At 37.0% G+C, this 15,090-nt stretch overlaps 1 protein-coding gene across 1 annotated transcript in view; it reads left to right on the top strand.

The window, feature by feature from the left end:
• The window catches only part of LOC126251833 (cyclic GMP-AMP synthase-like receptor), a 304,227-nt gene extending 289,888 nt beyond the window's left edge, over positions 1 to 14,339 (top strand). The window contains exons 10-11 of the mRNA XM_049952498.1: positions 7,285 to 7,374; positions 13,954 to 14,339. Coding sequence (XP_049808455.1) covers positions 7,285 to 7,374; positions 13,954 to 14,101 — 238 coding nt within the window. The 3' untranslated portion in view covers positions 14,102 to 14,339. The remainder of the gene's footprint in view (positions 1 to 7,284; positions 7,375 to 13,953) is intronic.
• The last annotated feature ends 751 nt before the right edge of the window (positions 14,340 to 15,090 follow it).

Below are 15,090 nucleotides of genomic sequence, written 5' to 3'. Positions count from 1 at the left end.
GATGTCAAGGGAGGGGCCATGGAAATGAAGGAAATCTATACGAAGAACCAAAACATCAACATTGGCCACATGAAAAGTCAAAGTAAGAAACAAGTCGGAGAGTTGCAGCACCATAGGCAACAATGGGAGAGTGATTATCAGTCCATAGAGCTATTGATGATGGGACAAAAGTCTGCTGGAATGAGTGACTTGGGAATCACGCTCAAATTGGCATTAGTTTCAACCGGAAAGGAAGACTTCATAATGAGATCCTACAAATAAAGTCAGCCGATGAAAAGTCATTGGTGATCTGTGCGCCATCCTTGAAGGAAACACATGGGAGAACTAATGCGTCAGGCATGGGTGAACAAACCGTAGATGTAGGCATGGTATGTACTGACGTGGCAGATGAGCCATACCCCAAGATCTGTGGGGAGTCCATTAAGATGGTGCGCGAAAATATCAACGCGAGAGCTGCAGGCAGATGAGAGGCAGAAAGGCGCATGTGAAACATGGGCAACATGTCAAACGATGGGGCACAAGAGAGGCTGGTCTGGAAAGTGGTACATTGCCCACCGTCTTGGCAGCAGCCAGTGGAGGGTGGCACAGAAGGCATGGTACAGTGGGTGTGGAGGCATAGAACAACATAGTGGTGGAAGTGGAGTCCAGTGAAGTTGCAATCCTGTCCAGCACAGAAGAAATGGCAGTCCTGGTCAATGTATACCAAACTGGCATGGAAGGAGCAGGTAGACCAGTGGGCAAGCTAGCAGGAGCAGTACCAGCCTTGGCATACAAGTAAGCATCCTGTGAATCAACAATCACAAAAATAGAATTCTCTAGCTTAACTGGCACAGAACATATGGACATATTAATGCACTGTATTTTCCAGTCCATCACATTGTGGCAGCATGGCTTGGCCACCCCACCATGGATGCCTTCATACAGACAGTTTATGGTGCTGCGTTTTTTAGTCTGGAAGCATGAACAGTACTTGCGATATAATTAGTAACCATAATCGTTAATAACCAAATATGTGCTAGGATGGACTACAGGTTTGTAAGCCATGGTGGTGGTAAATTGACCAAGAACAGGTATATGATGTTTATTGTAGCTTTCTAGATGATGTCAGATGGGAGCCAGTGATGGGGAGCCCAGACATCTTGGCATTTGAAAGTTGAGGAATGAAACACCTGATCCAGTACCCTCATGCAGCTCTTCCATGTAGCACAAAGCAGGAGGGGCCGGACAGAAGTGCTTGCTGCAGGGTGCCCTTGTTGTGCCCTTGTTGTTGTTGCCAATCTGGTTGTCCCTTGTGGCTAGATTTCCTGGTGTGAGTGGCAATGACCACTTCTTCGGCAAGCCTGTCTGTATGCACTGGTGTTGTTCACTAATGACAACAGCACTGATAACCCCTCTTCCCCCTCCCCCCCCCCCCACCACCTCCACTACAACCACCCCCACCTCCATCATTTCCCCACTTTGGTTTGATGGCTGCAGGGTAGAACATTGTATTTGAGGACAGTTGCACACAGCAAAGGGTGGACTGATGAACATCCTCATAGGGTGTTTAGGGGAATGATAGGAACCCTGAGCAAGGAGTTGTCAAGGATTTGGTAGATGGTTGAGAAAGAAAACAACATTGTGACTGATGTGGTTGATTGCGGCACTGGGATAAATTTGACCCAAGTGGCAATGACATGGGTACATGAGTGATGGTAAGAAGAAAACAAACTACACACAGCATCAAAGAAGTATGAAGCTGATCCTGAAAAGAGGCCTTAGCGAAACAGCAATTAGTATATGTGAGGAGGAAACCATGGCAACTGTCAACATAGCAATGAGGTGGTCAAAGATGCCTGTAAGAAGTTGCCATTGCTGTAGAAGTGAGAGAAGTACCCTATCCATAGAGAAACACACCAAAAAACAGTCACTGAAGTAGTGCAAGTGGAAGTTCTGAAGCTGAGCACACAAAAGTTCTACTTGTTGCCACTAGTGTTCTGCCACTGAACACAATAAAAGACATTGTTATAATAAATCCACAGTTTTTGTAAGTCATGTTGTGATATCATAATTAAGTAGCATAATACAGCATAGTGACAGGTACAGACTGTTTGGTGTCAGATACAGACTGTTCGCTGGAGCCAATCCACTGCTGTACAATGAATATTTTCCCACCAGGAGCAGCTGGCTTTCAGCCTTAGCCGATTGAGGCACTAGACGATGATCAGCAACCTCTAGCAAGGACCTGGAGCAGCCGAATGGGGCACTACAGAAACTGTGTGAAGTATACTATGGTATTGGTGGTGAATGTGTTGTGATGTACTGTATGGGTTACAACAGTAACATGTTAATGTTGAGTTCTAACTTTATTAACTCAAACTCTGGCAATTCACTTCCAAGGAACTGAATAATTGGGTACATTAGTTTTGTGAATTTAGAATATTTATTTGTAGATGAGATTTTATTGTTAAAGCTGGTTGTTGGTCATTTTGGATAGAATACATACCACCACCAAAGCAAGCATTAGCTATGAGCTGTAGGGCTCATCACAAGATTTTGTAGTTAACAGTGCATCATTCTTTGCAGTTTCTCAGGTAATGGACACAGTGTTTTATTCCTTGTAATTCCTTCTGCTAGTTTTAGCAATGAAAGCTTTCCTCTGGGGACATTAAATGGAGGGAAAGGGTATTGTGGAGTTGGAATTATTACAGCCATCATCCAGAATACACACACTTTGAAAATTATTCCATATACACAAAAACTCTATGTTTGCTGCACTGATCTCTCTGTTGTTAGAGGTCCAAATATGTATTGTTCTAGCTGACCATTAGACAATGAAATAATTTGTTAACAACTTAACACTTACTTAATAATTGCCTCCAACTGGCTGGCATGCAATAGATATGCCTCAAATTGTTCATGCTTCATTGCACAAGAACCAAGCAGTTATTGTTAAAATGCACTGTTAGTTCATGAATTATGCAGATCTGCCTATATATAATAACTGATATTGTATAGTACATTCGAGCAGTGCAGAAGATACATTGTTTCGTGGAATGATTTGCTGTAAAACTCATTATCAGCTCCTACTGATTTTTGAGGGAATATTTGGACATAAAAATATCACCATTATACAGCGCAGTGAAACTGATAACATATCACATCAAACAAAACATAAGTTCATTTTAAACATTGTCAAATTGTGATTCTTCTAGCTAGAAGGAAAAATATGTTAGTTTTTTAGTAGAACTGTAACTGCTATTGGATCCAGTTTCATATTGTTGTAAGCCTACTCTTCTAGCAGTTGATGTCAGATTTTTCCAAACCAGTGATGACATTTCTCCTTCACGTACCTCCTCAGTTCTCATTATGTTAAATCCAGCTTATTCCAGTATTTTTAACATGGCCTTTTACTGCTTACGAATAAGTAGTTCCCATCCTTAATTAAAAGTTATGATAGAATTTGTAGACCATAAATAAAACTAAAATTAATCTTTGCCTTTGCTACAAGTCTAATGGCAATGACTAGCAAATATTTCTCCATCGGCCTTGATGGAATCAGGAAATATCAGCTAGGTTCATAATCTTTATGGAATCAATCCATCTATAATTGCATGACTGAGTGAATACATAACACTATCCTCTACATAATATCTGATTTAGTGTAATATTTAGTCTTCATCTCTTAATTCTGCAGGTTTGATTTTTAAAATGGTAGGGTATAAACTGGAACCAAATGGGACTCACAATTATCACACAAAGTGAATCAGTTCCATTTTAAAGATGGCCATATCACATTATTATTTCTTTCATTAAGTTTTATAAGAGGTAATCTTGAAATTGATTATTATTCATTTGAGAGAACAGTACTCATAACTCACATTTAATCTGTGTAACATTAAACAAAACAATAAGATATGGTAAAGCAGATGTTTAACCTCTCATGTACTCAAAAAGACATTTTCTTTATTATGAGTTATAAAATCACTGTCCAAGATCTCTCTGAACCTTCTGTTGCCTCTACTTTTACTTTTCATCATTGAACAATTTCAGACTGAAACTATACAATGTTATGATACTTGGGTATTCAATAAAAAATTAAAAATAATGTTACATCCTCTTACTAAGGAAAAACTATTTGCAGCACATAGAATCAAATCTGAACTCTCCATGACAGCCAAATATACATAGTAATAAGGTAGAGAGGCATATGCAGGGTGAAGAAATAACCACCCACCTAGACTACACAGCATGATTGCTTTCAGCTAACAGTGAAAAAAAGTCTATAAGAAAATTTCATCCTGTACTTATTTCTTGTATAAAGTGGACATAAAAGAATAGCTACCATAAACTGGGGTTACTGGAGCCACTTCAAAAGTTTCATATAGTCTCATAAAAAAATATACATTGAGAACATCTGTTTACTTTTTAATGTGATTAGTCCAGTTGTTCACTAACCATCATTAGGCAGCTTCATGAATTTTTATTATTCTTATTTTTTGTTATTTTCTTAATGGTTCGAGCTATCCAGCAGATGAGCCACCATTCAGAATAGCTGGTGACTCAAATTAGACTTCACATGGGCTTACGCACATCACTAGAACAATAAATATCAACAGTTATGAAAAGGATTGCTGCATACCATAATGATGACATGTTGAGTTGCAGACAGGCACAACAAAAAGACTGTTAAACACTGAGCTTTTGGCCAATGTCTTCAATAGAAGAGAAAGAAAAGACACACACATTCCCCTAAGCAGACACACCTCACGCAAATATGGCAACTGTGTCCTGTCACTTAGGCAGCCTGGCCATAAGCGAAGTGCTTCCTGGACAGTTATTCATAAGAAAAGCTGGAGAAAAATATTTTGTTGGGCTTGCACATACATCCTTTGCGAGACCAACAACTTTACCACCAAAGGATGAAGATCATATTACATAAGGGATCCTTTCTGTTGCAGCTTGGGGCTTTCCTCTTACCCATTGGATGTGAGGTTAACAACAAACAGTGTCTTAATAAGAAGGGCATTACTGAAAAGAAGTTCAAAAATTAGAAATTCAGAAAGCAGGAATCAGCAATTCAAAAAAAGTTTCAGTCAGGTATTAGAAGAACTGGAATTGTTTTATTGATCCTAGAAAAAGTGATGAAATGATTGTCAGGTTCAATAGAGCATGTAGCCCAAGGAATGTCTGATTGATTTGAAAATTATCTCAGGACAGCAAGATAATGTTTATGGTAAAGTATACTCAAAGATTCTCAAAATAAACAAATTAGGCAGCAGTGTTGTACTGTGTTGTATGAAGATACTTGCCATAGATTTTATTAGATTTATCAAACTGCCATTCTTTGTATTGAATTTACTACCGAAGCTATGGACGAGGCACATCTGTAAAGTAAGTTTCACTAGGGTCATAAAGAGAAGCAAAACAAAATTTGATTGAAAGATTTATTGGAACAGATAAAGGAAGTGTTGAGCTATTTTACAAAATATTTTCCACCAGAATTCATACATTTGTCATACTGTGGGTCCAATTTTGTATCCCTGTGTCATAGAAGTTTGCTGCCTAGGATTGGAACCACTGAGTGACAACCATCTCTTCCCCTCTGTCAGTCTAAACATGCTGACTCCAACCAGACAGGAATTTCCATGTTCTGGAACAGATAAAAATCACTGTGAGTGAGATTTGCTCTGTAGGATGGGTGATTAAACAATTTCCAGCCAAATGTTTGCTGAAGCTCTGTTTTGTGTCAAGCCATGTATGGCCAAGCATTATTGTGCAGCAAGATGATAGTGGCAGTAAGCATCCCACACTGCTTGTTCTGAATGTCCTATTGCAATTTCCGCATTTTGCTGTGATACTCAGCATTACTGTTTCATCTCTAGTCAGGAATTCGATGGGGAGAACTCTCTGTCTGTCCCAGAATACTGAACACAGCACTTTCCATGCTGATACAATTTGCTTGAAATTTGCCTTGGAGGCAGAACCACTATGATATCAATGCATTTGCTGCTGCTTGGGTTCTGGGGTATTCTGTGCAACAAATGTTTCATCACTTGTGATCTTCCAGTCCAGAAACTTGTTACCATCAGCGTGATACTGCTACAGAAAAGTTGAAGATATCCCCATGCAATTTTCTTTGTGTTTTGGAGTTAGTTGCTTTGGCTAATCTCTCACACAGTTTCCAGAATAACAGGTGCACCATGACAATTTCATGCAAGAAGAACTGGTACATCCGTGGGAACTGATTACCAAGTTCCATGATTTTGAGGCAACAATTCTTGGTAATGAGTTCCCACAAGAGCTCCACAATGTTGCATGTAACAATGGATGGCCTCTCACTGTGCTTGTCATCAGGAACATTTTATTGATCTACTGCAAAGTCTCTTCACCAGCAGTGCACCAACTGCTTGCTCATGGCATTATGCCTATAGACCTGGCATAGTTGACAATTGCAATTTGTGCTATGTTCTGTGCAACTAAAATCTTACTCAGTGACCATACTTCACACACAGCAGGGACTGAAATATTAGCCACCATTTTCAATCGCTTATATGAAGCTACTACGAGGCCATGGGAAGATGGACTGAGGTAGAGTGAAATGGCAGGGGGGGCTGGAAAAATTGGGACAGGCTTGGAGGTGAGTGTGGGGAAAGGTCTTTCAAAAATTGAGGCCAGAAGGGTTGCAGGATTGAAGGTTAGTTCCCATCAACATAATTCAGAGAACCTGGTCAAATGGCATGGGGGCCATCACATGCAATAGATTGTGAATCAGCCATTGAAATGGAAATGTGATGCTTGGAGGCATAATATACAACTAGGTGGTCAACATTGCTCTTAGTGACAATTTGACTCTGCCATTCATTCATGTGGACAGTTGACTGGTGGTCAAGCTGTGCAGAAGATATGCCAGAGATGGCATAAGGCATGCCCATGATGGGACTGAAATACAAGTTTAAGATTCAATACATAAGAAAATATGTTACAAGAAGTATTTCATCAGCAATTGCACTGCCTTTCAACTCAAACTTGTCATGATATCATCTTTATTTATAGTTATGTTCCTAATGTTTCTTCATTCACACATTCAACTGATAATTTCAGGTCATTCCTTATATCATATGCCAATTGTCTATATTATATTTGAAATTCACACTCACAGGGCTCTATAATGCACTATTGTTTCCTTTCCGTCATTGAAATGCTAAGAAGCAAATAAAACATACATAGTTGTTACCTATGCTGGAAAATTATCTTTATTGGTTGCACAATAATTAATTCATTATTGTTATACCATTTCCTCAGGGTGCGCCCCTTTGAAGAAGACTCCGATGATGAAATAATCTGGAATGACTCTGTTGAGGAAGTCAACTGGAACCCGGCCATAGCATCTAGGTTGGTATTAGCAAGTAGTCATTACAAAATCATGCTAATAATCACATAAAATGTTCATGTGTGCAACTTTAATGCAGACATCCATTTATAATCAAATACCTGTTATAGTTAGTCTGTATTTTCTTAAGTCAGTCAGGGGATGAACACTGAAATGAACTGTGGACTATCTGTGTCAGTCATCAGTGTGCTCATATTGTCTTTCTCAACATTCAGGGTGCTATTGCTGCAGCAAATTGGAGGCATTCTGACAAAATATGATTAACTATAATACTGTCAGAAATACAATTACTGACTACCATTTCTTTCATAGTATCCTCAGCATTTGGCATTTCTTCCTTACTTTTCAAAATATGCCTTTGTTGCTCTATGAGTAGTGATCGTATCATCTTGTAATTATACACAAGTGTAAGTAGAAATAAGTTATATGTAAACTAAGGCAGGACAATAGTATAAAAGAAAAATGTAGAAAGTAATGAAACATGCACATGTCTCCTCACAAGTAGTGCAGCTCCATTATTCTGGTGATGCCATGTCTCATGGAGAACTTCATAAGACAATACTAATGTGGTGATTGCTGGTCAGGAATGACAGGCTCAAAGTACTTCTGAGCCCTCCTTGCCCTTGTGAGCTGAAAATTCTGACACTACGAAACCTTTCCCCTCCTCCTTTTCTTTTCAGTCTTATTGAAAAATCTATTTTCAGTACAAATTCTGCTATTTCAATTTGTAATCATTATTACTGTATATCTTATCAAAATATTGCAAAAGAAGTCCTTCATAACAAACTATGAAACCAAATAGCTCTGGCTCTAGACTATGGGACACAGACAATAGTGCACCATGTAGGATGGAGGATCCACAATAAGGATTCAGATGTCATTAGACTATAAGATGCAAGTAGCATGGGTGAGGATGGGGGATTGTAGACAATGTCCCACACCTTGTCATCACATTCACAGATCAGAATGACATCAACCAAAAAATAATATGAACTAATAATTGCTAACAATCACTGTATGATATTTTAACTTCGTGAAACTATGTTATTTATTTTGTAGCACTTGAGACATTGTATTCCATTGTAATCTTTAGTTAAATAGAGCAGTAGAGTTTATTACAAACATGTCTGTGAGCAAGTATTAAGGATTTATTCCAGTACTGAATTTCTCAAGAAAAATTTGTCTTTTACATTCATTCACTCATTCATTGTCACATCATCTTCCATAAATCCCATCCCCAAAAAAAAAAAAAAAGAGCCCTTGTAGAGGCACGAAAACTCAAATTATACAGTAACATGCAGAAAGTCACTGCACTTTATATTGTTTATTTCTGATCAAAGACACTTAGAGTTGGTAGTGCCCAGCTTTGGTTTAACCCCCGAGTTTGACAGTTTGTTATCTGCATCTGGGCATTAATGCATGGACTACAGTCTACTGTTTTTAGTTTACCTCTTCGTCCCTAGCAGCAGTCTTTCTTTCTGTATTGTTGACATTCATAACAGAGCATTTGGTTGCTTTGTTTTTATGTGTCACAAAAATATAATTAATTTGTAAAGATACAAACAGTAAACTGTTAGGTATGCATGGTGTACAAAGATTTTTCCTACCGGAGTCCCTGTACCCTAGTCCATTGTAATCCTCACTGTTCTTTTTGTGGGGTTAGTATTATGTTCGCATGTGTATCAGCTGCACAGCCCCATATCTGTGCAAAATTGTCTCATAATAAACTGTTTTTAATGTCTGGTCAGAGAGTGCTTTTGATAATTGGGTAATTAGGTGTAGTGAACTACTAATTTTATTACATATAAAATTGATATGGTTTACTTACAATATATTCTCATTTAGGTATATAGGTAAAAATTTACGTTCATCTATGTCTGTTGCTTCAATTCCACCTGTATTACTGACAGAGGTTGATGTGAATTTGCAAGTTAAAATGGCATAACTAAGATATACTGACATTAACCTTCAAACCTTGATCCTGGAAATACATAGTTATTTTACCTAGACGCTCAGTTGCAGCCAGTGTTAATTCATCATCTGTTTGCCAACAAGTAACTGTGAGGTATTATATGCATAAAGTACTATTTGGGTGTTGAGAAGTGGCTCTGCATCATTTATGCACTCTAGGAAAGGGCCCAGAACTGAGCCTGGGGTATACCTCATGTTACAGGTTCATACGTTGTTGGAAATTTGTGACCTGATCATTAATTTCATAAGTCAGTTTTGTACACTGCTTATAGTTAATTAGGTATGTAGCCAGCAGTTATAAGGGTGTGGCATTTATACTGAATGTATCTAATATACTTAAGATTAACTCACAGTTTACCGAACTGAAGGGTTTAGTTACAACTAGAAATATGCCTGCTGTTTGCATTCCTTGATCAAAGATATACACTTTATGAAGAAGCTCTGTGATTTCTGTGATAGTGCTATGATCCTTTGGAAGCCATGCTGTGTTTCTGTCAGTAACTTACTTTTCCAGATAGAGTCACTATGTTGTGTCAGTAACACTTATAATACTTTACTAAAGAAGAGTATTAATTACATGTTCCTAAGCTCTGGAACTTCTTCCTTTTATCATTTTTTAATGCACTGATAGTCAATTGACACAAACAAATCATTCCTATCAATCACATCTAACTACAAAGAGGAACATACATTCCCACAGAAGCGTAAATGCTTTCTCAGAGAAAACACAGGGTGAAAAATTGGAAGTCATTTACCAAGGACAAATAATAGGTGAAAAATTTAATTCTTTCATAAAAATACTCTTACAACACTATAAGTTCAGTTCTCCATTGCAACGGGTCAGAAACAACTGCAGTGGAATCCAAAAGAAAGGGTGGCTAACATCTGGAATCAAAGTATCTTGTGCCAGAAAAAGGAGCTTTATATGATGGAGAGGACTTTCTCTACTAACACAGTTCTAAAATGATCATGTCATCAGAAAAGCAAAATTCACATACTATGTAGAAAAAAAGTCAAAATTCCCAGAACAATGCAAGGACAGTTTGGAGTATTACTAGGCATGAAACAAGTAAACTGGGTAAATGGCAGTAAGAGCAAGATAGATGCTATTAAATACAAATCATCTGTTGAATTGTTATTAACAGTAGCTGAAAACACAGGAAGAAAAAATGGACCATCAAAGCTGACCCATTAGACTTCCTTAGATAGACATTCCATATTGTACTGCTAGAAATCATGGCTAGAGAGATCATAAAACTCATTAGGCCACTGAAGAGCAATAACTATTATCTACCCACTTAAAAGCTGTAATCTACCCATCCCTTTCTTATTGTTGCTACTCTCCATGGTGAAGTCTTTTCAGAAGATTCAAGACAATTAAGATTTACAGTGAACTTTTTACTTATCTTTCCTCACACATTTGTCTCCAGTTTTTCATGTCTAGGAGTCTGCGTCGTGAAGCTGGAATTCTCACATTTTAGGCTCTGTTGGTTCAATTGATCTAAATAATTTTGAAGGATACAGGATCTTTGCAGAATTTTAATTATCACGGTAATATATTGTCTCACATTTTACTATATCACACTGTCTTTTGAATTTTCCCACTAACAAAGTTGAAATTACATTGTTCATCCAAAATATAAAAATATGTCTGATCACATCAGAGGCATGCTTACTACTTCTTCACTCTGTGGTAATAACAATATTGCAAAGGGCTTACAATTTTTCTTGACAAATTAATTTCTCTTAGTTTAGATTATTATTTTATAAATGTATCCAGAAATAAACATAATAAACAATACTAGATTTCATAATGAATAATATAAATTTTAAATGTGCTAAATATTTCGGAATTTCAAATGTTTTTAAAAAAGAAAAACAGTTTTAACTGTAAGTTGAGAGATAGTACATATTGATTGAAACAATGAAAATAAAGTAATTCCTTTTCATAAATTTTAGCTTGAAATATAACACATCATGTATAAAATTCTATGAAATTTTTCAGAAAGACAGCTGAGATAATACTGACCTGTCCCAAATTCGAAAAATGTTTCTGGTGTCAACTACTACTGTTGAGAGAAAGTAATGCTAGAGGAGGATATCCCTTTACAAAACACTCCCCCTTTCTCCTCATGTTACCTTTGTGACCAATTAAAGAGTCAAGGTGTATTTGCTGAGAGATTGACATATCCTGGTATATACCCATGTATAAAAGTGGACATTTTTATACATGGGTGACGTCCAATTATACACCCACCTCCTCACATCCTGTGTTCTCAAAATTTGAGAAAGTAGTTTACCCCAGAATATTGGAAATCATGTGCTTTGTTTCTGTTAGTAACTTAATTTTTGAGGAATAGTCACTAAGCTATATCACCAGTAACACTTCTAATACTGTAACAATGAAAATAATCAATTATTGATAATATAATGTAAATGTACATATAAAAAACTCTACTCACCAAGTGGCAGCAGGGGAACACACACACAAGAGGATTTAACTTTCACAAGCTTCTGGAGCCAGTGGCTCCTTCTTCTGGTGGAAGAGTTGAAGGGGAAGGAAGAGGGGTGAAGGAAAAGGACTGGAGAGGTTTAGGGAAAGGGGTACAGTTTAGAAAAGTCACCCTGAACCCCGGGTCAGGGGAGACTTACCCATCGAGTGGTTATTAAAACTTTATGTCTACCCCTTATGTTGTGACATACATTTCCTGATCATCACATTGTGCACCAACTTAAGTGAGATCAAACCTCTCTGCATTGGTTCATAGAATGAGGGCAGTATTGGACTGTCAGTAATTCTGAAAACTTATTGACCTTAGATAGCAATAACATCCTATCCAAGGTCATCATATAATTCACATTCTCTTGACCAGCTTCACTCACTTCCACACAAATCAACTAGATCCTGAGGTAATCTCAGTGACAAACTGTAACCAACAGTTACAAAGAGTAATTAACTATTTTCACACTGTGATGTCATGTGGAATCATATTCTAGTAAAACTCCAGTTATTTACAAAATGTCTTCAATGCTCAGAAATAAGTTACTAGAATCGTTTGCAAAGTATGTCCTAAAACCTCTGATACAAACTGTTAGACTGTTGGAAACACCTGCAAATGCCCCCAGTACTGTTATCTCTCATGTGTTAAGTCAAATCCCTATGAAAAAATCTCAGAACTCCATACCCCTGACACCAGATGGAAGAAAAAAATTCACTACAATTTTTTTTAAACTGCCATTGATACAAAAATATTCCAAGTATACAGGTTCAAAATCTTGAAGTTGCTTCCCATAGTGCTCAAAACCCAAGAAATTTGAAATGCTTTTTCATGCCTACATTAAACAACTTGCCTTCGATCATTCTATTTCATTGATGAATGTATTCTATTTTCTTGATGAGTTTGTAAATGTGAGTTAAGTAAATAATTTAACATAATTAGCAGCTCATGTTTTTGAGCTGTCACAATAAGCTCTCTCTCTCTCTCTCTCTCTCTCTCACTCACTCACTCACTCACTCACTCACTCTCTCTCTCTCTCTCTCTCTGTGTGTGTGTGTGTGTGTGTGTGTGTGTGTGTGTGTGTGTGTGTGTTTTGTGTCACCATTATAATTTACAGATTATGCTAGTTTGTATACGTCATTACTGCATTTATGTCCTTACTGCACACCAGTAACTATGTTTCTTGTCTGGTTCGTTATGTAAAATGCTATGTAGTAATTGTCTTATTATGGTACCTAAGTTTTATTGTGTGACTGTATGTATTGTCTGAGTTGTAAGTGTACTACCGTAGCATATTCTATGTAAGTTAATAGTGGGTGTACATTATGAATGTTGATGTATATACGTGAAAAATTTGGACACATTTTACATACAGGGTGTATCTTTGCATTATGGATCCATGGAATATGTACACAATAATTAAATGTAATTTGACAGATAAAATAATCTCCTCAACAAGCAGTGGCAGGAGAAAACATATACAAAGATTAAAGAAATCTGCAAGCTTTCAAAGACAGTGACTCCTTCTTCTGGCAGAAGGGTTGAAGGGAAAGGAAGAGGAATGAAGGCAAAGGACTGGTGATGTTTAGGAAAAAGGGGACAGTTTCAAAAAGTCATCCAGAACCCTGGGTCACGGGAGACTTAGGGGACAGGACAAGAAGGTTTTCATCGTTTCTGCTATGTCTTCCCTGATCCAGGATTCTGGATAACTTTCCCTGATCCAGGATTCTGGATAACTTTTTTGTGCTCTCTCCATTTTCTAAACCTCATCAATCCTTCTCCTTCATCCCTCTTCTATCCCCGTCAACACTTCTGCCGTAAGAAGGAACCACTGGCTCTGAAAGGTTGCAGATTTCTTTAACCTTTGTATATGTTTCCTCCTGTCTCTGCTTCGTGAGTAGATTTTTTTATCTATTCAGTTACATTATATTTTCAAAAATTTATTATTTTTGTATGCAATAATTAAAAATGTAGCTCAATAATATGTACATTTCCTCTGTCAAATGTATGAATCATATCGTTCATTCATTACTTCTAGCTGCTAATTCTGTTATGTCTATGTCTCATGTAATTAATTCTATGAATTTTTATTTACAGTAATTCTTGTTGCAGGGTTATCAACCAGGATTCTTCATTACTTACTCGCCCACAGGAAGATAATTTTGGAACTGTTGCAGCATTAGCTGTTGGAGCAGCAGCACTTTTTGCAGTAGGACTATTTGCACATATATTAGGGGATAGTAGAAGAGCCCGAGAATGAATGGGGGAAAAAAAGGCTACTAGTCTTATTCACTTAATAGTTTTTTTCTACCTCTGTTTAATGTTCTAAATTAACACAATTTTTCAGCTATGTTTTACAATCACTATCTCCTTTTAGTAATGCTTGTGCCATGATAATGTTATTTAGAAAATCCTGATTAAAGATTCTTTAAAATGTGCATACAGAGAGTATTCCGTGTAATTCATTAAATCTTTCTCACACTAAATTATTTTCATAGTTCATGTCCAAACAGTAGGATAACACATAAAATAAGTGAGAGACATAAATAAAATGTATATTCCTTTTCTCCTATTTTTTATTTTCTGACTTTCCTGTGATTATTTTAGGACTAAATCAAATTTCTAGTAATAGTCCAATGGAAATTTTCAGAATCAATCTCATAATGCTTGCCATGAAGATTTTTCTTCACCATATATTTCATGGACTCCTGATTTGATTGTAAAATTGTACAGATATGTACATGGTAATAATTTCATGTCCAATTGGGAAATTAAATTCCTTTTGCAGTCAGCCAGTCAGTATATAGCACCAATAAAAGTTCTCAATACAAGTTTTCTGTTCATGCAATTTTTCACAAGTATTTAATCAAAGTACAGTTGTCTACATCTACATCGACATCTACACACTGAAAACTGCTGTGAAGTGTGTGGCAAAGGATACATCAGATTATAGCCATTCCATTCATGTATGGAGTGTGGGAAGAATGATTGTTTGAATGCCTCTGTGCATGCTGTAATTAATGTAATCTTGTCATTATATCTCTATGGTTACAAAACATAGTTGTTGTAGTATGTTCCTAGAGTCTTCATTTAAAGTTCTTGAAATTTTGTAAGTAGGTTTTCTTAGGAGAGTTTATGTCTACCTTCAAGAGTGTGCAAATTTAATTTCTTCAGCACCTCCATAACACTCTCCCATAGATCAAAGAACTTGTGACCATTTGTGCTGCCCTTCTCTGCATACATTCAATA

This window comes from Schistocerca nitens, chromosome 4 (assembly GCF_023898315.1).
Source record: "Schistocerca nitens isolate TAMUIC-IGC-003100 chromosome 4, iqSchNite1.1, whole genome shotgun sequence".
In the NCBI taxonomy this organism is placed as follows: Eukaryota; Metazoa; Arthropoda; class Insecta; order Orthoptera; family Acrididae; genus Schistocerca; species Schistocerca nitens.
Note: the sequence above shows the minus strand (reverse complement) of the source record. Positions and strands in the feature narration are given on the sequence as shown.